The sequence below is a fragment of the Peromyscus maniculatus genome, chromosome 2 (genome assembly GCF_049852395.1).
Source record: "Peromyscus maniculatus bairdii isolate BWxNUB_F1_BW_parent chromosome 2, HU_Pman_BW_mat_3.1, whole genome shotgun sequence".
Classification (NCBI taxonomy): domain Eukaryota; kingdom Metazoa; phylum Chordata; class Mammalia; order Rodentia; family Cricetidae; genus Peromyscus; species Peromyscus maniculatus.
In genome coordinates this window covers 66,849,233-66,875,290 of record NC_134853.1, presented here as the reverse complement: position 1 = coordinate 66,875,290, position 26,058 = coordinate 66,849,233, and the positions used below count along the sequence as shown (strand labels likewise).

General features: G+C 53.4%; 4 protein-coding genes and 1 long non-coding RNA gene across 11 annotated transcripts; 2 read left to right on the top strand and 3 right to left on the bottom strand.

Annotated features, from left to right (window-relative positions):
• Window positions 1–279: 279 nt before the first annotated feature.
• LOC143271833 (uncharacterized) lies at window positions 280–2,195 on the bottom strand. Its single transcript, XR_013049063.1, has 2 exons — window positions 679–2,195; window positions 280–548 (listed from the first exon to the last, which is right to left on the bottom strand). It is a non-coding gene; the product is annotated as an uncharacterized LOC143271833 (long non-coding RNA).
• Window positions 1,384–5,982, top strand: LOC102907152 (C-C motif chemokine 27). Its single transcript, XM_006999053.4, is given in 7 exon segments — window positions 1,384–1,482; window positions 1,775–1,842; window positions 2,054–2,113; window positions 4,304–4,383; window positions 5,483–5,615; window positions 5,807–5,899; window positions 5,901–5,982. Coding segments are annotated over 6 exon segments (474 nt in total). The 5' UTR covers window positions 1,384–1,482; window positions 1,775–1,795; the 3' UTR covers window positions 5,962–5,982.
• Window positions 5,983–5,984: 2 nt separating this feature from the next.
• On the bottom strand, window positions 5,985–14,822 carry Il11ra (interleukin 11 receptor subunit alpha). Of its 2 annotated transcripts, none has more exons than XM_006985967.3 (13): window positions 14,686–14,822; window positions 11,456–11,555; window positions 11,139–11,199; window positions 10,125–10,294; window positions 9,884–9,998; window positions 9,716–9,748; window positions 9,471–9,637; window positions 8,411–8,574; window positions 8,057–8,198; window positions 7,595–7,720; window positions 7,384–7,480; window positions 7,062–7,144; window positions 5,985–6,394 (listed from the first exon to the last, which is right to left on the bottom strand). In XM_006985967.3, the coding sequence occupies exons 2-13, from the start codon at window positions 11,553–11,555 to the stop codon at window positions 6,354–6,356; spliced, it is 1,299 nt and encodes a 432-aa protein (XP_006986029.2). In that variant the 5' UTR covers window positions 14,686–14,822; the 3' UTR covers window positions 5,985–6,353. The 2 variants fall into 2 exon arrangements, with proteins under 2 accessions (XP_006986029.2, XP_042126947.2); XM_042271013.2 differs by lacking the exon at window positions 14,686–14,822 and adding an exon at window positions 12,724–12,777.
• A 1,791-nt stretch (window positions 14,823–16,613) lies between these two features.
• On the bottom strand, window positions 16,614–19,751 carry Galt (galactose-1-phosphate uridylyltransferase). 4 transcript variants are annotated; one of them, XM_006985969.4, is made up of 11 exons: window positions 19,612–19,751; window positions 19,124–19,293; window positions 18,852–18,927; window positions 18,713–18,761; window positions 18,483–18,612; window positions 18,299–18,355; window positions 18,017–18,139; window positions 17,663–17,795; window positions 17,490–17,573; window positions 17,040–17,194; window positions 16,614–16,793 (listed from the first exon to the last, which is right to left on the bottom strand). In XM_006985969.4, exons 1-11 carry the CDS (start codon window positions 19,691–19,693, stop codon window positions 16,713–16,715), a joined length of 1,140 nt encoding a protein of 379 aa, XP_006986031.2. In that variant the 5' UTR covers window positions 19,694–19,751; the 3' UTR covers window positions 16,614–16,712. The 4 variants fall into 4 exon arrangements, with proteins under 4 accessions (XP_006986031.2, XP_076420168.1, XP_076420170.1 ...); XM_076564053.1 differs by having other exon boundaries at window positions 19,530–19,655; XM_076564055.1 differs by lacking the exon at window positions 19,612–19,751 and having other exon boundaries at window positions 18,852–18,944; window positions 19,124–19,522.
• A 275-nt stretch (window positions 19,752–20,026) lies between these two features.
• On the top strand, window positions 20,027–26,058 carry Sigmar1 (sigma non-opioid intracellular receptor 1). 3 transcript variants are annotated; one of them, XM_076564058.1, is made up of 7 exons: window positions 20,027–21,535; window positions 21,912–22,104; window positions 22,577–22,706; window positions 23,027–23,190; window positions 23,315–23,515; window positions 23,649–23,741; window positions 24,998–26,058. In XM_076564058.1, exons 4-7 carry the CDS (start codon window positions 23,040–23,042, stop codon window positions 25,222–25,224), a joined length of 672 nt encoding a protein of 223 aa, XP_076420173.1. In that variant the 5' UTR covers window positions 20,027–21,535; window positions 21,912–22,104; window positions 22,577–22,706; window positions 23,027–23,039; the 3' UTR covers window positions 25,225–26,058. The 3 variants fall into 3 exon arrangements, with proteins under 3 accessions (XP_076420173.1, XP_076420172.1, XP_076420171.1); XM_076564057.1 differs by having other exon boundaries at window positions 20,303–20,496; window positions 21,246–22,104; XM_076564056.1 differs by having other exon boundaries at window positions 20,303–22,075.

Genomic DNA, 26,058 nt, shown 5'->3' with positions numbered 1-26,058 from the left:
AAATAAATAAATAAATAAATAAATAAATAAAAATAAAATGAAATACTCTGACAAAAGTAATTTAAGGGAGAAAGTGTTTATTTTAGCTCACAGTTCAAGGTTACAGTCTGTCCATCGTGGCAGGAGAGTGAAGGCAAGGGGTGCTCTTTACTCTAACCCTGTGCCAGATCTTGACTCCCACCCTTAAGATGACAGTTCAAATGCCTCATGAGATCAGTACTGCAAACTTTCCCTAAGGATAACAATGCACACACACACACACACACACACACACACACCTTTTTAAATTGTTTTAAAGAGTTATTTTATTTTTTAATTTGATTTTATGTACATTGGTTGGGATTTATTTTATTTTTAATTATGAGGGAGCATATGCAGAGGAGGGCTGGTGTCCTTGGAGGTCAGAGGTATCAGCTCCCCCTGGAGCTGGAGTTACAGGTGGTTGTGAGCCATCCAATGTGGGTGCTGGGATCCAAACTCCAGCCCTCTGCAAGATGTTATGCCATATTTCCCACCAAACGTCTTGTTCAAACTCCTGACTGCTGGCGCTGTCAGAACAGAAACCAAGGAGTAGGAAACGAACGCACCTACTAAGAAGTTTAAAAGGGACCCCTCCCCCAAAAGCTTCCACAAACAGGAAGACAGCGCGGAATCCACCCAATGAGAAAGTATTGTTACCAGCTCTGAATGTTACTGCATTTAGTTCCAACAGTTAACACCACAAAGCATCAGGCTCCACAGACCTAAGGGGAAGGTCTTCAACAACGGTTCCACTCTAGATGCCGTTACAAGAAGAGTTCCCAAGACGCTCATCAACAAGCTAAAAATCTGATATAAATAAGATGGGTACACCATTTCCTAGACATTCGATAGCATTTGCCTAAATGACTGAAAAAAAATAAAAATCACTGTCCCAGCTCGAGAGGAGGAGCGATGACCCTCTGACCATTAGACGATTTGACTAAGAAATACTTCCCTACCCTAGCTAGTCTAAGCTGTGTTCTCCCTGGGGGTCTATTCCTTCTGTCCTGAGGTCATTCAAGAACTGGGCAAGCAAGAAAAACAATTGACAGGGTCAAAGTCAGCAAAGTGGGGGTGCGGGGCGGGGAGGTGGGGGAGAGACACTGTGAGGAGAGCCCCAAAGCATTTACTGCGGCCTCGTGCCAAGGCCACAGTCTACCAACGTGTGGAACTTTAAAATCCGACTCCGTCCCTAGGAAAGAGGGTCCTGCGTATCCAGCATCTTAATAAACTCCTGACTACGCCCCTTCAGTGACAAAACACAGGGCCACTACTCAGCGCCACATTTTGAACCCGCCTCCTCCGACGAAGAACTGGCTCCTCCCCTTCCGGGTGATACGCAAGCCACACCCCTAGAGTGCGAAGGTATCCCTGTGATGTAATTGTTAACGGTCCGTTTCCGGGGCGGAGCCAGGGAGGGCGGGGAGTTTAGGCTGTGCCGACCCCTGAGCCCCCCTTCAGGTGACTCCAGCCCCTGAAAAATCTTCATCCAGGGCCCTAAATGACCCAGCCCCACTGCTGCCAGACCGCTCTCCTGGACGACTCCACGCCCGGGTCCCTAGATAACCGTCCTTCTAACGCCTTAACTTCCAGTGACTACCATATCATCATCCCATCCTGTCCCGATGTGGCCATTGGCTTGCGGGGGGCCACCTGCCTCAGAGTCCCTGAGGACCATTCAGACCCGTCCTAGGAAGGATGGAGAAGGGGACTTGCGGCTGGGAATAAGTGTTCGTATCATGCTGCTCCCCAGGAACCGTTCGGAGCCCGGGACATGTCGCGATTGAGGAGATACGAGGTGGCGCTGGAAGCGGAGGAGGAGTGAGTGGAGGCGGGAGGTGCGGGGGAGGGATATGAGGCCGGGGGTGGGGGAAGGAGCGCGTCCTGGGGCGGGCGGAGCGGGCCCTGGTGGGGCGTGGGCTGCTGAGGTCCAGCCCCCCGGGGGCGGGGCTTGCCGGCGGGCGCGGTTCCAGGGGTGGGGTCTGTGGGTCAGCCCCGCCCCTCCCGGCCCGGCTCTGCCTTCTCTTTGCAGGATCTACTGGGGCTGCTTCTACTTTTTTCCTTGGCTGCGAATGTGGCGCAGGGAGCGGAGGTGAGGGGGCTGCGGTCTCGCGGGGGCGTGGACCAGGTTCAGTGTCGGAGGACGCATGTGGGGGAGTTCAGGAGCCCCTGCCCCCCCCCCCCGCCTGATGTCATTGTCGGGTCGCCCTACAGCTCGGCGCACCCCCGGGAGCAGAAGCTGGAGCCTCTGCGGGGCCTAATGAGCTGTTTGTCGAGCGGCCTGAGGCCTGCTCCCCAGCGCTCGGGTCGTGGTCTCCTCTGTCGCACTCCCACCGCCGCTGCACAGACAGCCGGTGCATTAAAGATTTAAAGTCACGCCCACTGCCTTCCTGACTTTACCGCCGCAGCCGCCACGGGCGCTGGGAATCCCACGCCACACCTGCTGTTTTCTTACAGGGCGTCCCTCCCTGGTAGGATGCCCTTGCATGCCAAGGCCTCCATTGCTCCCAAGGGCCCCCAATTATCGTCAGGTTTCCAATTACTACCAGTGACTGGCTCCCTGCCACCCCGCCACACCCTCCCCCAAAAGCACCTACACAGTAGGCCACATATTTCCGCCACTTATCAATGTTCCCACAACTCCAGCTGTTACTGCCTTCCTCTAACCGGAACTTTGCCAAGTGCCTGAAGAATCTTCTCTTCCTGGGAGTGGATCTAAAGCACTTTAGCCAAAGTTACAGAGTCAGCTGTCAGCGAGAGGAGGGACCAGTTCCTAGAAGCTGCCTCTAGCAGTCTACCTCAGGAGAGTGACAAGGGTTAAGGGTCCAAGGCCTTTCCTAGAGCTAAAACCCCAAACCGACTCCTCCAGGCCGAGCCTAGTTTTTTGTTTTTTATTTATTTTTTATTACGAGTGTGTGTGTGTGTCCACCACAGTGCACATGCATGCAGAGGTCAGAGGACAGCTTGTGGGGTCCGTTCTCTTTTTCTACCGTATGGGTTGCAGGGGTCTAACTCGGGTCCTCAGGCTTGGCACCATGGCCTTCTTGCCAGCCCCGATCCCAGATTTACAGATCCTTGGCATCCCTAGAAGAGCCCTGCTGCCCCTTTTTATCCAACCCGAATCTCTCTGGAACCAACTCTTACAGTGGCCCCAGTCAGGCTGCTCCCCTCTCCTCCTCATAGACGCCAACTCCAGCACCAGGAAAGACACCGATGATTAAGTTATGGAGACAGCCTGGATTCTGGCTGAGCCCAAAGCTCCTTTTAGCCTGGCACTGCCCCGGCATAGCAGATTGTTCTGGGAAAGAAGACTTGGCCTTCCTATCTTTGGAGAAGCCAAAAAAGGAGAGATGGGTACACAGCCAGGAAAACGTCTCTGCCTTCCAAAGATCTCTGGACTGACAAGTCAGGAGAGCTCACAAATGGCAGGCAACTAGTTAACAAAACATATAGGGCAAGATGATACAACTTGGGGGATTTCCTCAGAATCTCTCTATCTGTCTCTCTATCTCTCTCTCCTCTCTGTCAGTCTGTCTCTGTCTCTCTCTTTGATGCTACACCCAAGCCTTGGGACAAATGTCTAGACAGGGAGTAAGAGTTCTAGAAACACTGGAGCCTCGGGTACCAAAAGTTCCGGATGAGTGGCCCCTGGGTTGTGGTTACTTTCAAATACCTAAGTGTGCAAACTTTTAGCCATTTCCTCAGTGTCTACATCAAATGCTTTGTCTAGCCCTGGGCCACATCCTCCCAGACAGTCAGAAGACTTCTGAGACAATGTCCAGAAGGGTCCTTGGGTCGCACCCTTGTCAGGAGGGAGCAAGGTTTGGAGTGTCACCTAGCTGTAGCAGAGCGAGCTGCCCAGAGCCAGTGGCAGCCCCACCCCAAGAGCTTGTCTACAGAGAATGACTGGCCTCTTAGCAGAAAATACAACATATGGATAAGAGATGGGTTCTTAGGGTTGTGGCTCAGTTTATATTTCAAATCCAGAACAGGACTTGAAAACTGACATTCCCGGATTAGGAGTCCGAGCCATTAACCCAACAAGCATGCCCCACCCCCAGCATTTCACAGCTTTCCAGAAAGAGTTGGCTCAAGATGAGTAGGAATTTTGCATGGAAGAGAAAGAAGGGAAAAGTAGATGGGGTGCTCAGAGTTTGGGAAAATGGGGATTTCTGAACCTGGGTTGGGAGAGGTATGTTCCTTCGAGCCCAGAGTGTAAAGAGGATGGAATTTGAATCAAAAGAGACCTAACTTAGCTCTTGAGTCTGATGTCTCCAACAAGCCAGAGACTATGTCTGGAAACCCCCAGGCTCCCACTGACAAGCTGGCATCCGTGGAACAAGACTAAGGAGAAGCAAGAAGGTGAGATTTGGGAGAGGGCCTTTATCATTTTCTGGGACGTTGGTTTGTTTGTTGAGACAGGGTCTCACCATGTAGCCCAGCTGGCCTAGAACTCACTGTGTAGACCAGGCTAGCCTCAAACTCAGAGAAATTGATCTGCTTCTGCCTCCCAAGTGCTGGGAATAAAGACATGTGCCACGGTACCCCACCCCCTTTCACCTGTTTTAACGTCAGCGATCAGGCATCAAAGAGCTTGTGTTTCTCCTCCTTATCCACCGCACTTCCCCCCTTAGCCAAGAAGAGTCTGTTGTAGGGACCCAGTCCCATCAATTTCTCCTGATAACATAGGCAGGCCAGGGCAGGGAGTAGGGAGAAGATGAAGACAGGTTAGTGCTAGCTTCTGTTCCTCCCCCATAAACTCTTCCATCAGAATATGTTTGTAGTATATGATAGTACAGAGGGATGATTGTGGAAGTGCAAATGTATGGCAGTGGGACTTTGGGGTATAACTGGAGCTGTATGATTTTGTCTATGATTATACAGTCATGGGTGTGACTTTATGGGGTTACGTGACCAACGTATGACTTATGAATGTGTGGCTATGGGTATGAGTATAAATGCCTATTAGCAGATGCCCAGTGAATCGTGGCTGTCCTAAGCCACTGTAACGTCTGCCCCTACACCATTCACTACCTCTCTTCAGTGTTCTGTGTTCAGGGCTTGGGAGCCCATGGGAAATGGCAGTCTTGGAAGGGATGGGGTCAGTGACAGCAGGCCAAGAGTTAGAGCTCAGTATCACAAGATAAGCAAGGTATTGCCGCCTGTCTCTGACTCACCTAGTGCCCCAGGCAAAACGCAACTAGATAAAAGGTAGGGTGAGGAGGAGAAAGAAAGAAGTATCTAGGCTGAGCGGCATGGAGGGGCTCTCACCCACCAGCAGCCTCCTGTTGATATTGTTGCTTCTGAGCCCGGACCCTGGAGCAGGTAAGTTCTCGGAGGGTACAGGATGATGAGTGGATGGACTAGAAGGGACGGGGCCCAGAAAGTTCCACTTCCAGGTATCTAATAGAGCAGCCGCGGGTCTAGACCTTTCTGAAGACACGGCCTTATTGTTCTACAGCCTTGCCACTGCCCTCCAGCACTACCTGCTGTACTCAGCTCTATAGACAACCGCTCCCGAACAAGCTCCTGAGGAAGATCATCCACGTTGAACTGCAGGAGGCAGATGGGGACTGTCACCTTCAGGCTATTGTGTGAGCTCTGCCCCCAACCTCGATACCTCTCACTGCCTCCGTCAGAACACCTCATACTCGTCCCAATCCCAGCCCCAATGCTAATTCTGGTGCCTACTCAAGTTTTCGTCTGGCTCTTGCCCCCAACCCCTGAACCCTACCTAAGCTCATCCCCTAAATCTGGGCCTAGCTTTGGATTTTTCCCTTTCCAGGCTTCACCTGGCTCGGCGCAGTGTTTGTGTTCATCCTCAGAACCGTAGCCTGGCCAGGTGGTTTGAGCGCCATGGGAAAAGGGTCCAGAGGACTACCCAACTTAAAGCTGGAACTACAAATGAAAATGTATTCGAGCCCCCAACAGCAAAGCTAATAAAACAGCATTAGACAGTAATCTCCAAAAACTTCTTCAGTCTCTTTATTTCAACTCTTCACAGTCCCCACAAGGACCAAGGCCAAGGTCTGCACACACTCTCCAAGCATCTATATACACACATACAGAGAATGTACGTCCCTTATCTCACATACACACAGTCACAGATGGACACAGACACACACATCTATACACATTCCTCAAGTGGACTTCCACCTCAAGGATGACATCAGAAGTTCAGACAGCATTGAGCTGGCAGTACGTTTGGAATATAGGGTCTCAATGAAAAGGGCTTCAAACTTCCGAGACCTCCATCCATGGGGATCCATTGCCCTGCCTCTCTCTCTGCCTGCCCATTTAAGCACCCCAGCCTGACAGGGTTACAGGTGGGATCAGCTGAAGTTCTCCTGGGTCCTCTGCAGGTTTGGGATGCCTAGAAGAGCAGGGAGCAAGTCATGTGACAGCAGGACTAGGTCCAGACAGCCTTTGAGAATGAAAGGGGAGCATTCCTAATCCAAACACTCTGAGGAGGAACGGACGGGCCCACTTGTGAGGGAGCCCTAGCACCCTAAAGATAAGGAAGTAGACATAGCTCTGGGCCTGGGGGTGGGGAGCAAGATGCTCAGTGGGTAAAGCATGTGCCAAGCAAGCCTGATGACGAGTTCAATCCCTGGGACCCACATGAAGGTGGAAAGAACTCCACACGGTCCTCTGACCTCCAGACATGTGCCATGGCACATATGTGCCTGCACACACATATCATACACACACATAACACAGTAATAATACAATTTAATTTTTTCAAATTAGGGAGAGGAGCAAGCATTTATCCAAGACATTTAAGGGGGAGGGGACGAGATCCAGTTCTAACACCTTGAAAATGAAGGGAGCTACCTGGGATTCCCAATACTCCCAAGAGGGAAGAGACCCATTTCTGAGACCACATACTCAAGAGTGGAAGGTCTACCCCTTCTCCCCCTCATCTAGATATAAAAACGAGGAGCCCCAACTCCCGTGATCCCGGTACATAAAATCACTGGGGCATCAGGTTCTTAAGCCAGACACTCAAGTGGGGACCTACATTACTAAGTGCTCCTCACCTGGAAGCTTGTCCACTGGAATCATTGGTTCCAAGAACCCAGGTTTTTGAGGTCCATCTTTGCCACCCCGTCTCAGCCTCAGCCTGGAGATAAAAGGGCAGCTGTTTCCCCAGCCACACGTCTCCAAGAGGATGTATATTAGCAAGGGGTGAGGGGCTAGTGAAAGTCAGGAGGGGGAGCAGTCAGGTGGGAAGAGGGGTTCTGACCAGGCAGGTCCAGCAGGCCGTCAACAGGAGGCCCTGTGGGTGGGAATGGATGTGGTCTATGGGCATCAAAGCCGCTGTTGAGGGTTGCAGCTAAGGAACCAGTGGCACTCACTTACCAGAGCCCCAGAGCCAGGGCTCCAACAGCAAGGCCAAGGAAAGAGAAGATTCCCAAAGATGCTAACACAGCCACTTGCTCCAAGGGGTCCTTGTGATCTGAGGGAGAAGGCCGTGCGTCACTGGGAGAGCATGTTAGCCGCCATGCTTGGTGATATGGTCTCTCTAGGACTTCCATCTTCCACACACCTTCCCCCATCGGCCCAAACTTACCAAGTGGCCTTGGGTCTGACTGCAGGGAAGGCCTTGGAGGGGTGGGGCCGTCCTCTTGAGCGGCTGCTGCCTCTTGCTGCTGTTTGTGTACCTGGCTCCCATCAGGTATCTCATTCTGTAGGGGACCTGAAGGAAGACGAAACCTGAGGAGTGTACAGAGAAGCTTCTGCCTTCCTAAGGCAGGGGCAGGACTAGCTAGAACCCTCGAGGTGGGGGCCTAAGAGGCAGTTTCAAAGGGTGTGGCCAGTTTCTGGGATCTGCCTTGCAGACTTGCAGACATAGTCTCCAAGTGCAGAAGTGGACTCGGGGCTAAGGTCAGGGTAGGGCTGCAGGCCATCAGGGCTACAGTGTAGGACAGTGATAGCAGGGCCTGGAAGACCGAAGCAAGATGTGTGTCAAACCGTCTGGTTGACAGTTGCTTTAGGGTAAGGGTTCTGCCTTTTCTTCGCCCTTGTCTCTCACCAGTGCTAGGAGTACCCCAGGCCTCTGGGCTCCAGGCACTCCAGGTCCCAGCATCCAGGAAGTCCCTGGCACTGACTCGTACCGCATGGGGCAGCCCAGCCACGGCATCTGTTATCACCTCCTCCAAGCCGATGGGCTCGACCTGGAGGTAAAAATGGTTTCTCAGGGTGTGGTCTAAGTTGTAAGTAGAGAACCTGCCCAGCCCCAGCCAGAAAGGACACCTGGGAACACTATATAGGAGGAAATTGGGTTTTCAGAGACCAGTCAACGCCTGGAAGCTATGCAGAACATTCAAGATCTCAGAACCAGAGACAGAACGGGAAGATCAAGATTGAGACACACTGCAGACCTCACCGTGGACCAGGCTGGATGCTGCGCTGGACGGTATTGTAACCGGAACTTGAGCAGGAAGTGGGGTTGGCGGCGCCAGGAGGCAGGGTATGTCCAGCTGGCGTGCAGGCGTCTCGGGTAACCAGGTACTGATTCCACCCGCAGTCCCTGGGGTGGGTCAGGGCGCACTAAGCACAGCCAGACACAAAGTCCAGGGTAAGTGACAGGAACTCCTCCCTTCCTCACCATTCCCCACAGTGTGCGCGATGTGCGTGGTGTGTGCTGTGTGCGGTGTGTGTGTGTGTCTGTGTGTGTGTGTGCAGTGTGTGCAGTGTGCGTGGTGTGCACGCGGTGTGTGTGCAGTGCGTGCAGCATGTACGTAAAGGTGCTTTAGTCAGACACCTCCCAGCAGGAGGGGAAATGTCAAATTCCATCACTCAGCCTCAGGACCTGTCCCTCATCCTTGTTATAAAATAAGCAGCAATCCAATAGCAGGATTTTGATGAGTTTGAGTGATACAAAACTTACCATCCACAGAAGATTCACTGACCCAAATTCCAACCTAAGTGTGACTGCCTTCTCTCCTCCCACACTCAGATCAAGAAGGAAAAGGGGCCAGCAAGCCTTTCCCCTGGACGGGGAGAGCATGAGACTGGGCTGCCTTCAGCATGGGGCCTAGAAGCAGGAGTCAGCTAGGCAGCCAAGGACTTGTGGGTGGTGGCAGAAGCCTCTAGATAGTGGTTCTCAACCTTCCCATTTAGGGATCCTTTAACACAGTTCCTCATGTTGTGGAGAGCCCCCAACCATAAAATTATTTTCACTGCTACTTCATACCCGTAATTTTGCTACTGCTATGAATCATAATGTAAATATCTGATATTCAGGACATCTGATATGTGGCCCCCACAGGCTGAGAACCACTGCTCTAGAGTGCATACAGAACCCATCTCTGTGACTACTTGGTCTTTACGTATGAAAAGGAGAGGGCTAGTTGGAAGTTGGGGCAAGGGGGTGTGTGTGTGTGAGTCTGTCTGGAGTCTCTGTGACGGGAATCTGGAAGGAGGCCAGGGGTTGGGGTACTCACAGATGCTCTGTAACCTCACATCCAGAAGGCACGTGCTGGCACCCAGTGGGTTCACCTCAGTCACGTTGATCCGGTACTCACTCCAGAACTCTGCCCCGTGGACCACGCATCGGAAAGCCTCTAGAGGGTCCTGTGGGCACGGCCAAGGCCCTGTGGATGAACTTTCCCTAGGAGGGAGGATATGGTCTTGGGTTTTGCAAATAAGTCACAAGTTAGGGTCCCCAGTGTCTCTCTCTCTGTCTTACCTCTGACTCTCAGCTCCTGGCAGGGTCTTCTTCCTGACAGAAAGGGTGTCATCTGAGGTCAGGAGGAAAAGAGGGCCCCCTGCCTTCTCTGATAATTGGTCAGAACTTCCCTCCCTGCCCGCCACACCCACACCACGCCGGCATCCCCCGTTGCACAGGTACACATACCTGTAGGAGGTAAGATAGCGGGTGGGCAGACCGCTGACCTGGCCGGGACTCCACGTACAGGAGAAGTTTTCATAGTCTACCGCCTGGCAGGAAACCTCGGGACGAGCTGGGGGAACTGGAGACAGAGGGTACAGTTGAAGACTGAGGCATCCCTAGCTCCTCCCTACCCCAGAGGGCCTGCTCAGGTCCCAGGCTCCCTTGGGAATCCGATGGCTCCTCACTGCCACCTTCCCTAACTCACAGCCCAGCTTCAGGGTCACCATGCCCCCAGATGCACCATCCAGGGTCTGGCAGATGTAAGTGCCCTCGTCAGTGCTGTCCACGTGGGCCAAGACCAGTCTGTGTCCTAGTCCAGAGTCGGGTCCCTGAAGCAGCCTCGACTCCCCATCCCGAAACCAGGACACTGGGGTCCTGAAGGCGAGATGAAGTGATGAAAGGGAGAGACTGAGTCAGGCCATGCAACTGTTCTCCGAGAGCTTCTGAGCACACTTGCAATAAATCACTATCCCATGCCTAGTGTGGGTGCATGCCTATCATCCCAGGAGGCTGGAGGAGGAGGCTCTTGAGTTTAAGGCCAGTCTGGGCTACATAGCAAGCTCCAGACCACTCCCAGGTATCAAAAGAAATAGATTAAGTAATAAAATAAAAACAAAAAGGAAGAGACTGAACCCCAATTCCCTGCCCTTTAGAAAGGCCCTTGTGGTCTCGCTTTTACCTTCTTTTCCTTCATCCTCTCGCCCTTCCTTCCCCACAGGCCACATTCTTTCTCTCTGCTCCTCCTTACTGAGGCCATTCCCACCTCAGGGCATTTTCGCAAGCTGTTGCCTGGGTCAGGAGTGCGTCTACTCTAACCTGTGCGTGCGTGCGTGGCTGCTGCTTTTTGACCCAGCAAGATTCTTGAGTGCTTACTGTCTTCCCTACCAGGATGAAAGCTCTTGAGGACGTGCATCCTGATGTTACCTCAGAGCCGACAACAGACCAGGCACTTAGCAGGCACTCTAACATACTGGCTAGTTAACTAATTGATGATTTTTTGATACTAGGTATCAAGCCCAAGGCCTTATACATGCCAGTCAAGCACTCTAAGCAACACCCCAACACTGGCTGAATTTTCTACTGAATAAGAACAGGCGGAGGGTTAGGACAGAGAGGCAAGGATCGTGGCCAGAAGAAGCAAGTTAGGAGGGAATGTGAGGTCTGGACAGGGCCAAGAAAGAATCCTGAGTATGAGATTAGCAGGTAGGTGAACACTTACCCAGCATTCACTCCAGGACAACATAGCATCACGGACCTGCCAGGCTGCCCATACTGGACCCCTGTGAAGGGCATTCCTGAGGTGAAGTCCTTCTTTTGTACCCCTCTCCCATTTATGAGACTGGTAGGGTGAGGGGCAAGCTGCTAAGCCCTGGGTGTGGGGGAGGGGGTCGCTGTGTCAAAGCATGATGGGGATCAGGGGACCAGATAGAGAAGGGACCCAGGCTGTCAGAAATGGTGGGGGGATTAGGCCACAGGAATGGGCCAGAGTAAGAATAGCAAGTCTCCTAAGGGGGTCCCAGAGTGGCATGTTCTTACCTGGAGGACCCCAGGCCTGGGGGCAGGGGGAGGAGGAAGACACCAGGGCTGCAGCCACAGCCACCAGGACCCTGCTCAGCCCTGAGCAGCTGCTGCTCATCTGTGGGGGAAAAGGAGACTTAAGAGTTGCCCACCGATGAGCTAGGAGCCTGGCTCATCCTCTCCAAAGCTGGGGCTTCCTTAAGGAAAACTGAAGCATCAGGAGAAATGAAGCTATTGGAAATGACTGAGGACTCTAACCTGAAGTCCCCTTTCCACCATATACCCAGTGCAATATATATTTGTCCGTGTGTGTGTGTGTGTGTGTGTGACACACACACACACTTCATCTCAGTCCTGGGCTTAGGGCCCAGAACAAAAGCCAGAGGCAACAGACTATGCCAGCATCCCCCCACACACACATACACATCACCTTTGGCACCCACCCCTGGCACCAAGGCCTGGCACTGGCTCAGCCACTCCCGTTAACCCATACAATCCAGCTGCTGGGAATTCTGGCATTCGCCACCAACCTGACCAAGGCTAATTACTGCCTCTGGCCAACATACAGCAAATAATGAGATGAGACCTCATCACCCTAAGATAGGGAGCTGGCATGATGGGTCCAAATGTGCCCTATAATCGCAACATGAGGCCTAGCATGCTCTGGCGGCCAAGCCTCTGGCCTGGGCCTGGCTTCTTACTCTAGTACTTGGGCCACTGAGATGGGCCTGGCTTGGAATCGTGTTGGTCTCAAGCCTGCGAGGCTGGATAGAGCTAGGGTGCAGGCTGGGGCTGCAGAATTAAGCGGATCCAGATGCCCTGGCTGCTGCCAGAGGCTGAGAGCAGGCGAGGAGCCAGCAGATGGAGATGGAGACAGGGTGGCGGAGAAGGGAGGGGAAGCTGGGAGCCTGCAGGAGCGGGGCGCCTGGTGTGGGGGCCACAGCAGCAGGAGGGGGGGAGTGGTCAGGACCAAAGGCGACTGCAGTGGGGGCCAGAGTGCAAGAGGTCCGGATTGGGAGCAGCAGGAACTCTGAGAAATGAACAAAGTCTGAGAAATGTGCATGCAGGGAAGGAGCGCGGTGCTGAGAGAAAGGACTCTGGGTTGGAGACCCAGCAGCAGACTGGAGGTAGAAGGAAGGGGCAGAGGGCAAGGCCTTAGTCAGAGCCAGAAGACCCCTCCAGAGTAAAACAGAATGAGGCCCTCACATATCTGTGTCACCCTGAACGTCTTGCTGGCCCACCCTCGGGGTCCCCAGCCCCATTCACCCTGCTCAGCCTCGCCCTACCTCGATAATCACAGTGGCTGGGTGTCCATGGCCTCCACGGCTTCCTCCTACAGGCTACAGCACTGTCTCCACTCAGTCCTGGGACCCCAGAACCACCCCCTCCTTCCCATTCTCTGCCCCGCCCCCTCGGGGCCTTGAGCTTAGCCACCCCTAGCCAGGCCCCCTCCTCCCACCCCTCCTTCCCTCCTCTCTCCTCCCCTCCCACCCCAGGGCCTGGGAAGGGAAGAGGCGGCCCCCCTCAAGCTGGAAAAGGAAGCCAGAGACACAACCAGGACCAGCAAGAGGGAGAGGAGGGTTGCTTCTGCCTCTATCCCTGTCGCCAGAAGAGCCACCAAAACCATAGCTACTCAGGGGCTCACTGGATACAGTTAACTAACACAAGGATATTCACTTGAACACATGTGGGCACAATAAAAAAAATTAACACACATACGCACACACTCATTCCTATTCTTTCCATTCTCCAACAAATGTTCCCTGCGCGCACAGCTGGCTGTGTTTCCAGGGGGAAAACAGGCCTCACACTGGAGAATATAAGGAAAGGCCAGAGTCCAGTTCCCCCCTTCCCTGGAAGTTCCAGCCATTTCTATTCTCCCCTCCACCCGTTGGGCCTCAGCACCAGGAAATGCCTTTGATCCCTTGGTGCCAGATACACTGGAGTCACAGCTGCCCTCAGACTCATATTCTTAGATACAGTCACTCACAGTCGTCACCCTGGGACACTCAGACCCAGACACATTTACACATCTCAGTCTACGAGTGGTCCCTCTGACACAAAGGCATGCACGTTATGTGTGAGGGGGTGCATGGAGTTCGCAGTGCTCCCTAAAAGCGACTCCTCGCCATAAGGAGCTCACAGGAGCCCTTGGTGACAGATCAGCATTGGGTCAAGGTTACAAGCCCTTGTGTGGCCAGGAACAAGAGTCAACGGGGAAACCAAGCATAGGGAAACTGAGAGACACGGAGACACCTGGGAGAAAAAGCTGTGAGCGAGATAAAAATCTCTCCAGGGAGATAATCATGGGGACAGAGGAAGAAATGTAAAGAAACGGAGTCAGGCATGAAAACAGAAACAGCACTAGACCAGGGGCCTAGGAATGGAGCTCAAGCGGCAGAGCTTGCCTAACATGCACAAAATCCTAGGTTCGATGCCCAGCACTTATAAAAACAGATGTGCCGCACCTGTAATGCCAGCAATCCAGAGGCTTAGGATACATGTGGCCCTGTCTCAAATAAGAGCGGTGGACCAGCGATGGGACTTGACTCTTTCAACACTGGAGATGGAACCCAGGCCCTGGCTCACACTAGCCGGGCCCTCTCTGACTGAGCTGCATTCTCAGCCCCCCGCAAATCTTGAGCAGAGGAAGAAGGAGAGCCATGTGCAATGGGGGTGGATCTGTCTATGCCGCAGCCTGGGTAGAAGTCAGCCTCCCCGAACAACTGAAGTTTCCCCGAATATAAGAACACAGCTTCGCTCGCACACCGCCTAGGCTAGGGGATAGTACACACCACGGTCACAAGGCTCGCTCTTGCTCTTCTACCTCTGAAGTCACACATTATCACACAAAAACCCGGCCATCCACTCTCACACTGGCAGACAAAGTCTAAGACCCCCACGGAGCTTCCCAAGACGCACTCCCTGGTGTGGTCCCTGCCGCTCTGACAAACACACCAACAGCAATTGCCCGCAGACAGACGCGTTCCCACAGTTGCTGTGCCACAAGCAGACCCAGCTACAATCACACTCTCAAACGCAGTCACGCTCACTGACAGATAGCGCCCGGTGACACCAGTTTCAGAGCCTCACACACTGACATCGTCACACACGGACACTGCCTCGAACTCACACAGACACACTCATAGCCCATCAGTCACTCCCTGCCTTTCAGATCACACGCCGCCCGGCCCCGCCCCCTCTTGGCAGGACTCGGGAGTCTACACCCGGGTCCCAGCAGGCCTCACCTTCCGCGGCTGCCGCCGCCAGCGCCCTCCACCCTCGCCCTCTGCCCCGGCCTCTACTCCCTCCTCCTTCGCTGGACTCCCGCAGTCGGGGCGGCTCCTCCAGGCGCCAATGGAACGAGAGAGGTGAACAGGGGGGGCTCTCGGCCCATTGGAGCCTCCAACTGCCAATCACTTCCACCTCCTCCGGACACTTCCTGTCCCGTCTGGAACTTAGGAGGAGGGTGCCTGAGGAGGATTCCTAGGACCAAACCTGAGGGTGCATGCCTCATACCTCTCCTGAAGGCCTGCCCTCCCCGGGACAGCAGGCCTCAAAGTGCTCAGGCTCGTCCCTTCCCAGCTGTCCACACAGCCTCGGGTTCCCTGCTGAACCACTGGGCAGCTGACTGCATTCGGTGAAGGTGCCCCTGACTCCAGATAAGATAGGAAAACGGAGGGTTGGTCTAGTTCTCAAACTTTGGAGGACTGAACTTTTAAAACAGAAAGGCCCCATCCTATGCCGGGTTAAATCACAATTCTTGTCCATTGCATCTAGATCCCAATACTGTTTCTAAAACCCCTCAGGAGATTCCAAATACAGGCAAGGTTAGGGTGTGCATGTTTATGTATGCCCTAAAACTAGCCACCTACTCAGGGAGCCTCAAGGGAGATGCCTACTTCGTCTGAATTTCTAGACCCCGGCAATATTCCCAATCCCAGGCACCCCCCTTATCCCTCCAAAGTCTCAGGAGGAATGGCCCTAGGTAGGAAGGCAGGAAGAGGAAGCTTGGGTTCTTCTAGGTCAGGCCCAGTCACTCGCCCAGGTTTAGTGTGACTTCTCAACCCTAAGACTCAGTTCCCGTGGAAAAGAATGGAAGAAAGGCATTCTGGCCATCCCCATGTCACTTACAACTCTCAACTTTGCTTTAGAATCTGGAGAACACCACGTGACATCTGGTCTCATAAATCGAATGGCCTGTTGTTCACTACCACAAGGAAAAACAGATCCAGGAGGGAGAGGGCAGACTCAAGATCACTTCGTCCCTGGGGCTGCCCCTAGCTGTCTTCTCCATGCCGAGCCCTGTACGGCGACCGGGGCATAGGCACGGGACTGAGGCTACATATACCGCACAGAGAAGCTGGAGACAGCCAAGAACTCCAAGCCACATGCACACTCCCAAGCCACCCCTTTAGCCCCTGTGGTCTGGAGCAGAGTCTAGCTGTGGCCACTCACAAAACCAGGCTTCTGGCCAGCAGCCCGGCTCTGGACTGACTGACCTTTGGGACTAGGATTCTCCTCACCCTCTCCCCACCCCGCTTTGAGGCCCAGGCTTGATGAACTGACAATAATAAACCCAGTGATACAAAAGGCACTGGCCTTCCCAAAGACTCTGCCAAGCTAAGAACATAAGATTTGTAAAATAGTCTCCAAAATTAGAATGATGTTTATATCACAAGTTAAGAAGATCAGATACAATACTGAATATTGTTCAGAGATCGGAGGTAGAATTTTTTTTTTCTCCCAAACTAAGGGTTGGACACAGGGTCTCACACATGTCAGAGAAATACTCTGTCACTGAGCTATTTCTCAAGACGGTTTCTCTAAGCTATTCAGGCTTGCCTTGAATTTACAATCCTCCTGTCTCAGCTTCCTAGGCAGCTGAGATTACAGCCCTACACCTCTAGGCCCAGCTTGGCATTGGTTTCAGAGGCTAGCTCTTGCTAGGTAACCCAAGCTGGCTCAAATTCACAATCCTCCTTCAGCCTCCAATGTGGTGGAATTACAGGTATGCACCATCGTGTCTCGCTTGGGAAGGAATTCTTGCATCAAATCTTTCTTGCCTACATCTTGAACATTTGTAGGCAAGAAAGAGTGTTTGGAGTCACACTTAGCCTTTCCCCAAGACTCCAGAATGTAAGAGTTCACATTTCTCTGGGTCACAAAAACATGGTTAACATTTGAGATGCAGTTTTATTGATGTCACATCTGCCCAAACTCCAGGTCCCAGGTCTCTCAGGTGAAAAGACTCAAGGCTCTGCTGTCATCATGGTCAATCGATGGCTGCGGTTTCCTTGTCTTCCTTCGCCAGGCAATAATGTACCTCAGGAAGTGCCCTTAATCTCTCTGCAGCCTAGAAGGGGACAGGGACCCAGGATGGTATGGAGTTCTGGGCCCAGGAAATACTGAGGAGGGATTATGGGATGGAAGACTGGTGACAAGGACAGCTGAAGTCACCGGAGGACGGAGCTGTGCAGCAACCGTTCCTAGGAATACTTATATTTTTTTAATGAGGGTCCTCAGGGTCGTGACTGTTGGGATCCCTTGAGAAAATGAGGTGAAGGGGGCTGTGAAGACCCAGGATGCTCTGAGCCCTGACCTGTTCAGGAGTGAGGTCCCGCTGCGCCTGGGCAAGCATTTCATAGCCAACCATGAACTTGCGGACAGTAGCGGAGCGCAGGAGTGGCGGGTAGTAATGAGCGTGTAGCTGCCAGTGGTCACAGGTGGCCCCAGTCTTTAATCCCGTGGGCGCCCCTGACAAGAGAAAGACAGAAATGATCAGGAAGGCCCCTTTGCAAGTCTTCAGCCCGGGCCCTCCCCTAAACTAGACCAGGTACTTACATACTATAGTTCCCAGTATTTTCCACCAGGGAGCTGGTCCTCGGTGACAGTTTCCCCAAATGACTCCACCCTCAGTGCCAGCACCCCTGCTCTGGACACTTGTTTTAAGGCCACCAGATGGTTTAAGGCCTGGTAGGGACTGCAGTTTCCTAAGGCAGGACCTAGAAGCCCAGAAATAGTGTTGGGGCTACTCCACCAAAAGCCTTACCGTGCCAGCCCATGGAGTAGGGGAAAGATGTCTCAAATAGGTTGTCATACTTGGTCAAGAGCTTCTTCATGATGGAGGCCAGATCTGGAATCAGGGCCTGATTGTCAGCCTGGGAACGGGTGCTGGTCATTCTATCCAGCACCCAATCCCAGGGTCCTACCTGCGATCCTTACCATCACGTTCAGCAGGGGTCAGCTCAGGTAGCCGCCGCACATGCCGCCGGGGCAGCAGTAATGTCTGGAAAGGCCACACTGCCCAGAAGGGGACCAGGACTAGCCAGTGCTCGCTGGATAGGACCAGACGTTCCTGGACACACAGCATAGGAACGAGGTATGAGTGCAAGAGGAGAAGGGGACAAGTATCAGGAAAGCAAAAGAGAGGAATCCGATTGAGTCTCTCTGCTTCTGCACCAGCCTCGTCTAAGCTACCTTCCTTTAGATGACTGCTACCAGCCCATGCCTCTTTCATGCGCTTTGAGGGTAAAAGGGCTAGAGACTCCTTGGGGACACGGCCCGGTGCTCTCCCACCTTCCTGAGGAGCTCTTGGCGGCCATATTCCAACAATAGAGGCTCTCCATGCTGGCTGTGATAGCTCTGCTGAGACCGTTCTTCACGCTGGACAACATCGGGCAGGAAACTGCTGGCCCAAACCTGTCAAAGGGCGAGAACAAAGAAGAGCAAGCGAGTCCGTTATCTCTAAGCCTCCACATTACTAATGCATCTCTCTGGTCCCATCCCTTAATCCAGTTCTGTCCTCAGTGTTGGCATGGACCCAGCCAAGAAAGCCATCGCCGTCCCTGACATACTTACCTGGCAGTGGGGGTGGGGGTTAGAACAGCCCATCATGGCTCCTTTGTTTTCAAAGATCTAGTGGGTGTGAGTAGAGAGATTTAATAGTCCGAGAGACATCAAGCCAACCCTCTCCTGACCACACCCTGTGGAAGCAATAATGCTACTCCCCAAACCAACGTTATTACACTCCCCCCCCACAGACCTGCACCCAAGGGTACTGGGCACCCAGCTCCTCTGTGACTGAGGCCCAGGCATCAACGACAGCTCGGATCTCAGGGACTGACATGAGTGGCAGCGTCACATCCGACCAGGGGTGGAAGCACATGACCTTACTAGGTGGTGAGAGAAGAAGATAAGACAGAGAGAGAGATAGTCCAGGTCTTAGTTCTCCAACCCTGGGCTGGAGGCTGTAAGGGGGGAACCCATAGTTACCAAACTCCTCTGGCGGCCTCTGCTCGGAAAAGAGGATGGTCACTGGGTCCTGAGATAAAGGAGCGTTACTCTCTCAGCACAAGGTCCCCCGGCAGATCCAGTCTCCCTTCTCCCCAACACGGCTTAGATTGGAGGGTACCTGGATCCGGAGCATCGGGCTGCAGAGCCGGGAAGTCGTTGTCAAACAGGAAGGTGCCTTCATAGTGCGGATTCACCTACTGACAAGAACGGGCTGGAAACACGACCACCTACAGGCCTACACAAGGGGCAAGCGGGCCAGGAAGGCACACTCCAGGGATCAAACCCCAAAAAGAGGCGCACCGCTCCCTCTTGTGGGTGAAGGGCAGCAATACGGGAGAACTATTTCCTCCTGTCTACTGGGTGGCTGTGTGCGCGGGTATTCGGCCTTACCTCCCCATTGGCTCGTGTGGCCCCGGGACACAGAGGATTGAGTGGGTCATGGCGGGGCACTGTCTTCAGAAGCTGGGGCTCCACTTGTCCTTGCCAGGGTCGCTTCATGCGATGGGCCGACACTAACACCCACTCATCCTGGAGCGGATTGTAGCGAATATGCTGGTGTTCTGCGGACAGTCAGTGAAGATCGGTCATGAACCTCCCTGTCTCCCCTCTTCTCCCATGAATGGCTCTAACGCCCTAGCAGGCCCAAGCTCGGGGGCGCTCAGTCGGAGGACTCTTTCTAGAAGCTAAAGGCTGACCGAGGGGCGTTAAAGGGTTAAGCTCTTGCAGTGCCACATGGCCGCGAGCCCTTCCTTCCCTCGGCCCGCCACCCTGACTGACTTCGGGTGGGAGTGCCGACCTTGACGCTGGGACCAGAACTTCCTACGGAAAAAGGAAGGCTCGGCTCCGCGCCGCAGCGGGTCCGGCCGCCCTGCAATTACCGCTCGCCCGGAAGGTCACTGCCATGGCGTCCGCCTCTGACGCCTGCGGGCGCTGCTCAGGATCAGCTCCGTTTTGCGACATGAGGCCCCCCGAAATGATCTGAGTTCAATCAGGAAAGTCCTCTGGGCCAGGCTCACCCTTTTTTTTTTTTTTTGTCTGCCCCGCCCCCCGGGATGATTGGCTAGCCGCCAACACGTGACGGGGGTCCGCCTGCCACTCAGGGGCGGGGCTCAGGACCGCCACACAGGTCCCCAGGTGGTTTGGATGCGACCCATTCTCATCGGGTTGGGGCCACTTCTCTGGGGAGCTTCTGTGAGAACTGGTTGCTGTCCCCGTTCGTCTGGCCACGAATTCAGCAAATATTTACTGAGGAGGAAGGGAAATTTTCTGCACACGTATATAATGACTTTTGGTCACCCGCTGAAACCTTTCTTCCCAGTCAGCCTCCCCTACTTCCACGTCTTTTTTTTTTTTTTTTTGTACCCACTGAGATTAGTTAGGGTTGCTTGCCTGTGCATAGGGGAGGGTATTTATTGGAACATGGGCAACGTTTCAACTACACCACTAAAGGTCACTCCTCCCTCCAGCGACCTTTCACTGCCAATAGTCCCTCTGGGAGGGTGGAGCCTCCTGAGCCCTTCCCCCACCCCCGTATGAAATATTGATGGGTCAGATCTCGCGTTTTGTGCAGGTCACCACAGCAGCAGTGAGTCCGTGAGTGCCATGGCCCTGTCGTGTCCAGAAGACACTTTTCACCAAACATCTTAGCTATGTGCCCGACACCTCGATTCTATGTGGAGCACAGAGACGACCCTGTGCAAAGAACGGTAACATCCTGGCCTCACCATGACCTGAGTCACCTGCTGGGTGGCTGTAGTGAAGAAGTAAGCTTGTTTGGTGGGGAGGTGAGGGGGGCCTGGACCTTCAGGACTGCCTGCGGGTGTGAGTGCTTCACTGTAACCATACCTCCGTCATCATCAGCAGAAACAGGCTTGGGAAAAAAGAGCCAAGTACTGGAGTGTGGGGTAGTGGTGGTGTACACCTCTAATTCCAGCACTCTGGAGACAGAAACAATAAACTTACAAGTTGGAGTACAGCCTGCACAGTTCTACATAGCAAGACCCAATCTATAAATAAATAAAGTAAATGAAAAGAAAGTGAAACATATATATATATGCACACACACACACACACACACACAGAGACACACACACACTTATATCAGGCAGCACAATGGTGCATTTGCCTACTCTAGAATCTAGTCAGAAGATCATCTGAGCCACGAGTTCTAGACTATCCTGACCAATATAGTGAAGCCAGTCTCAAAAACAAACAACAAGCCAGACAAGGTGGTACACACCAGGGTTTAGAAGACAGAGACAGGTGGATCTCTGTGAGTAACCTGGTCTACAAAGAGAGTTCTAGGTAGCCAAAACTACTTAAAAGAGACCCTGTCGCAAATAAACAATCAGACAAAGGGGGAAATAAATAAATATAAAAAATCTGGGGATCTCTAGACTGTCAGGTAGTTTCAGCTTCTACCTGGAAGGCATCGTATGTATTTTCTCTTCTTAGGATTTTTTTATTTTATGTGTGTGAGTGTTTTGCTAACATTCATGCCTGTGCATCCCAGAACTGAAGTTACAGGTGGTTGTGAGACACCATGTCGGTGCTGGGAATTGAACCTGGATCCTCTGCAGGAACAACAAGTGCTCTTAACCACTGAGCCATCTCTCCGGGGCCCCCAGAGGTATTTCCTTAAGAGAGTTGGGTTTTGTTTGAAGGAAGCTTTTTTGGAGTTGTTGTTTTCCCTTTTTTGTGAGACAGGGTCCTATGTCTCCCAGACTGACCTTGAACTATGTGAAAGCATGAGTTTGGATCCCTAATCTCCCTGCTTCCAGCTCCTGACTGCTGGTATTATAGGTACGTATCGCCATTCCATTTCTGCAGGCTACGCAGAGCCAGGCACACTGGCAGTGAGCTGCAAGAATCAGGTCATTGGTCATTGATCTCTGCCCTAGAACCCTCAGTCTGGAATCTGAAGAGGCCCTTGGGTAGAGGGCAGAGAGCAGGGACGGAAATACGAGTTCTGCCAGTCCAGTGGCTGCTCCGAGCACAGCAGAGAATGAGGGCAGGGAAAGGGGACGCACTTTCTACCCCATCAGCTGGCTTCCCGTGACAGACTGTGGCTCTGCGTTTACTGAGGAGTACCAGTGCTTCACGGCCACTCCCTAGAGCATGCCAACTAACTCTAGATACCCTTCAGGAACATGCTCATGCCTCTCCTTTCTCTTTCCAGATCCTTTTCATGGGGGAAGAGGAGAATGGTCCAGACAGGGCCTATCTGGTCCTCTCCCTCCCAGATCCAGGATTTCGGCTGTGACATTAGAAGATGGTTGTCAGCCGGGTGGCGGCGCACGCCTTTAATCCCAGCACTCGGGAGGCAAAGGCAGGCGGATCTCTGTGAGTTCGAGGCCAGCCTAGGCTACAGAGTGAGTTCCAGGCCAGGCTCCAAAGCTACACAGAGAAACCCTGTCTCAAAAAACCAAAAAAGAAGGAGGAGGAGGAGGAGGAGGAGCAGGAGGAGGAGATAGTTGTCATTCTCATCCCCTTAGTCCCTCCTGGTGTCACTCAAAGGCACAGGATTTTCTCCCCCCCCCCCCCACAAGGCCGTTCACATTTTTTGTGCCTCAGGACATAGAATAAACTGTAGGCTCAGAGAAAACACCATGGTAAACAAGCATGGTGGCGCACGCCTTTAATCCCTGCACTAGAAAGGCAGGGGCAGGAGGCTCTCAGTGAGTTCAAGGTCAGCCTAGTTTACATAGCAAGTTCCAGGCCAGCTAAGGCTACATAGTGAGTCCCTCTCTATAGGCAGACAGACAGACAGACAGACAGATATCGCCCCTTCCCTCTTCGACTCTTGCAATGATTCCCATCAGCTGCAATGCCCTTCTCTCATAGGACACTGACGATGTCCCCACCTCCGGAAGGCTTTTCCCAGGAGCACTGTCTCCTCCTCCTATCTCCTCCTCGCTTCTGCACTAGCAGTCACGAGTTCTAGAAAGCTCTACTTCTGGGATCGCCAGCCCAGGTGGGTCAGTCCATTCTGGGTCTTCCTCCAGCTCTTCTCCGCAGAGAGTGGGGCTAGGGAACACCAGGGCTGAACGCTCCAGGGCGGCAGCCCGGAGGGTCGGCCCCGCCCCCTCACCTCTGGTATGGACCGTGCCACCCAACCTAAGCGCTCCCCGTTATAAAATGGTTCAACCCAGAGGGCGGTGCTAGGTACCCGGGACGTTCCGATTGGCCCGGGCGAGCCGTACCATGGTGGCTGGGGCGACGGGAGGCAGCGGTTTTTGAGTCTGTATGTGCATAACCTGAGATCCTAGCTGTGTCCTGCGCTGGTGGTGCCAGGCTGCCCGCCGGGATGCAGTGGGCCGTGGGCCGGCGGTGGGCATGGATCGCCCTATTTCTGGCTGTTGCCGCGGTGCTGACCCAGGCGGTCTGGCTGTGGCTGGGGACGCAGAGCTTCGTCTTCCAGCGAGAAGAGATCGCGCAGCTTGCTCGGCAGTACTCTGGTGAGCGGGTGAGAGCGGGGAGCGGGGTGGGCCGGGTGAGCCGAGCTGCGTTTCCCGGGGGCGCCGTCCCCCGCCGAGCCCCGACCGGAGCTGGTCTCACCCACGCCACTCCTCTTTGCATCAGGACTGGACCATGAGCTGGCCTTCTCTCGGCTGATCGTGGAGCTGCGGAGGCTGCACCCAGGCCACGTGCTGCCGGATGAGGAGCTGCAGTGGGTGTTTGTGAACGCGGGCGGCTGGATGGGCGCCATGTGTCTTCTGCACGCCTCGCTGTCTGAGTATGTGCTGCTCTTCGGCACCGCCCTGGGCTCCCGTGGCCATTCGGGTCAGTGCTGGCGGTGGGCCGGATTGGGAGGCTGGGGCTGTTCGAGGGTCAGTGCCCTCCATTCTGAGGGTTGGCTGGGCCGTGTGTTGACAAGGATACCCTGACGGGCGGTGTCTATTTTATTGTCACTCAGGACGATATTGGGCTGAGATTTCTGACACCATCATCTCTGGCACCTTCCACCAGTGGAGAGAGGGCACCACGAAAAGTGAGGTCTTCTACCCAGGTAAGTTAGGAAGTTCTGTCCGAGGGGGCGCCCTCTAGGTAGGAAAAGGCCTAAGGCGTGGAAAGGGCGTGTGAGAAGGCCTAGCCAGTGATTTTCTTTCCTTCACTCTGGTCAGCCACAGGTGTCTGTTTAGGGTAGGGCTGTCGCTTTCATTTGTTAAAAGGAAACAAAACAAGGCAGTTTCCGGTCATAGGAGGCTGATTCCCCCCCCCCCCCTCGAAACAGGGTTTCTCTGTGTAGCTTTCTGCCTTTCCTGGAACTCACGCTGTAGCCCAGGCTGGCCTCTAACTCACAGAGATCCACCTGCCTCTGCCTCCCGAATGCTGGGATTAAAGGCGTGCGCCACTGCCCAGAGGGAGCTGATTTTTACCAGTCTGTTTTACAGGGTTATTATTCCAGCCATTGTTTGGGAGATACTACTCATGCCCATGCCCGAAAGTTAAGGCAGACATTCCGTTTCCCATCCTTCTTTTTAAATCGGTGAGACGGTTTGGGGGTTTTGGGGGTTTTTTGTTGTTTTTAAAATTTTTATTTACTTGTATGCATATGGGTGTTTTGCCAACTTGTATGTCTGTGCACCACTTCAGTGCCTGGTGCCTTCAAAGGCCAGAAGAGGGCATCTGATCCCTGAGGCTGGAGTTACAAACTGAGAACCATCATGTGGCAGCTGGGTCCTCTGGAAGAGCAGCCAAGTGCTCTTAACCACTGAGCCTCTCTCCAGCCCCTGTTATTTTTTTTAAATGGACCTCTGCAGCCATTTCAAAGGAAAGAAGAGGTTTGAACTTGCCAGTGTAAGGCTAATGATTAAGCTTGGTGATTGAACAGCTATGTTTCTCAGAAAAGCCTGGCAAACCTTGTAGCCACGCCCCCCCCCCCCCCCCCCCCCCCCGTCAAATTAGCCCAGCTCAGGGGTTAGCAACATTCCACTTGATAGGCGTGAGGCTTGGGAATACAGATGCCTATGGCTATGGCGTCTATATATTAGCCTGTAGCTGGGTGGGGTAGCCCTCCAGAGTCTCCCCGAAGAGAGGACATGGGCCAGGTAATGCCATAGATATTTAGGAGTGGGCGTGTTTTGGTCTCTCTCTCCCCTCTGATTGGACAGCCAGGCCTGTGGAGTAGAGTTTTTTCCTTTCTTAAAACTGTCTTTTTATTCCCGCCTCTACACAGATGGTGCATAGGCCAGGGAAATGCATTGGTAGAAGGCCAGGGCAGAGCTGGGCTCCTCATGAGATTGTTTCCTGTCTGTCCCCCAGGAGAAACAGTTGTGCATGGGCCTGGGGAGGCAACGGCTGTGGAGTGGGGGCCGAACACATGGATGGTGGAGTATGGCCGAGGTGTCATTCCGTCTACCTTGGCCTTTGCACTGGCTGACACTGTCTTCAGCACCCAGGACTTCCTCACCCTCTTCTATACGCTTCGCTCCTATGCCCGGTGCCTCCGGCTTGAACTCACCACCTACCTCTTTGGCCAAGACCCCTGACCAGCCAGGACTGAGGAAGACCTGTGGATGGACAGGAGCGAGCGGGACCACATTCATCTACTTGCTGGAACTCATGTGCACAGACAGCAGCATACACCATGCAGATATTAAGTTCCTGCTGTATGAGGAAGGACATACATAGTTATACATCCAGACACAGCTCTTTGGGAGCAAATGAGACACATAGAAATGCTAAGATTTGTATGTACTGTAAGACTATGCACTCACATCCATCCAGAGAGGGTCCTTACATCTATACCAAGGGGCCAGTCACGTTTGAACACCTATCACAAGCTTGACTCACTGACTCAGGCTTTTTCAGAGCTTCCTGCTGGCATTCAGGGCTCTGGGATTAAGGATTGGGGTGGATGTTACATTCTGCCTCACTCTGATGCCTCAATCCAATAGTAATCTCAGGTGGAGGAAAAATGGAGCTGCCCTTGGGAGGGCCCCTTCACCTGCGTCCATGATGTCCTTCCGCTCATCTCTCTTTTCCTCACCATATGCCTTATCTCCATTCCGCTCCCCTGCTGTGCAAGTGCCCCTGGGGCTTGTCCTCCGTGCCAACTCAGCTGGGCAAGCAGAGGCATGGACAGAATGCTGAAGGGAGGTCCTCCATCTCAGAGACCCCTCTGGGGGTTAGAATGAGAACGTTGACTTAAACCCCAGGCCTGCCCCCCAAGGAGAGGGCCTGGAGATGTAATCCTGGGTCCAAGGAGCCACCCTAGTCCAAAAGAAGCCTTTAGTGTATGTGCATACCCCTCAGTTTCCAGACATTTCTGTTGCATTCTCTGTCTACCTGTCTATCTCTTAATAAAAACTTGTTAAACAGTA

Coding starts and splice junctions, on each gene's coding strand:
- Il11ra (XM_006985967.3), bottom strand. CDS start 11,555: ATGAGCAGCAGCTGCTCAGGGCTGAGCAGGGTCCTGGTGGCTGTGGCT. Junction 11,200..11,455: donor CCAGGCCTGGGGTCCTCCAG/GTAAGAACATGC, acceptor TGCCCTTCACAG/GGGTCCAGTATGGGCAGCCT. Junction 10,295..11,138: donor TGTCCTGGAGTGAATGCTGG/GTAAGTGTTCAC, acceptor TCTCGCCTTCAG/GACCCCAGTGTCCTGGTTTC.
- Galt (XM_006985969.4), bottom strand. CDS start 19,693: ATGTCGCAAAACGGAGCTGATCCTGAGCAGCGCCCGCAGGCGTCAGAG. Junction 17,796..18,016: donor GCCAAGAGCTCCTCAGGAAG/GTGGGAGAGCAC, acceptor CTGTGTGTCCAG/GAACGTCTGGTCCTATCCAG. Junction 17,195..17,489: donor CTACTCCATGGGCTGGCACG/GTAAGGCTTTTG, acceptor TTCTCTTGTCAG/GGGCGCCCACGGGATTAAAG.
- Sigmar1 (XM_076564058.1), top strand. CDS start 23,040: ATGCAGTGGGCCGTGGGCCGGCGGTGGGCATGGATCGCCCTATTTCTG. Junction 23,191..23,314: donor GCTTGCTCGGCAGTACTCTG/GTGAGCGGGTGA, acceptor TCTTTGCATCAG/GACTGGACCATGAGCTGGCC. Junction 23,742..24,997: donor AAGTGAGGTCTTCTACCCAG/GTAAGTTAGGAA, acceptor TCTGTCCCCCAG/GAGAAACAGTTGTGCATGGG.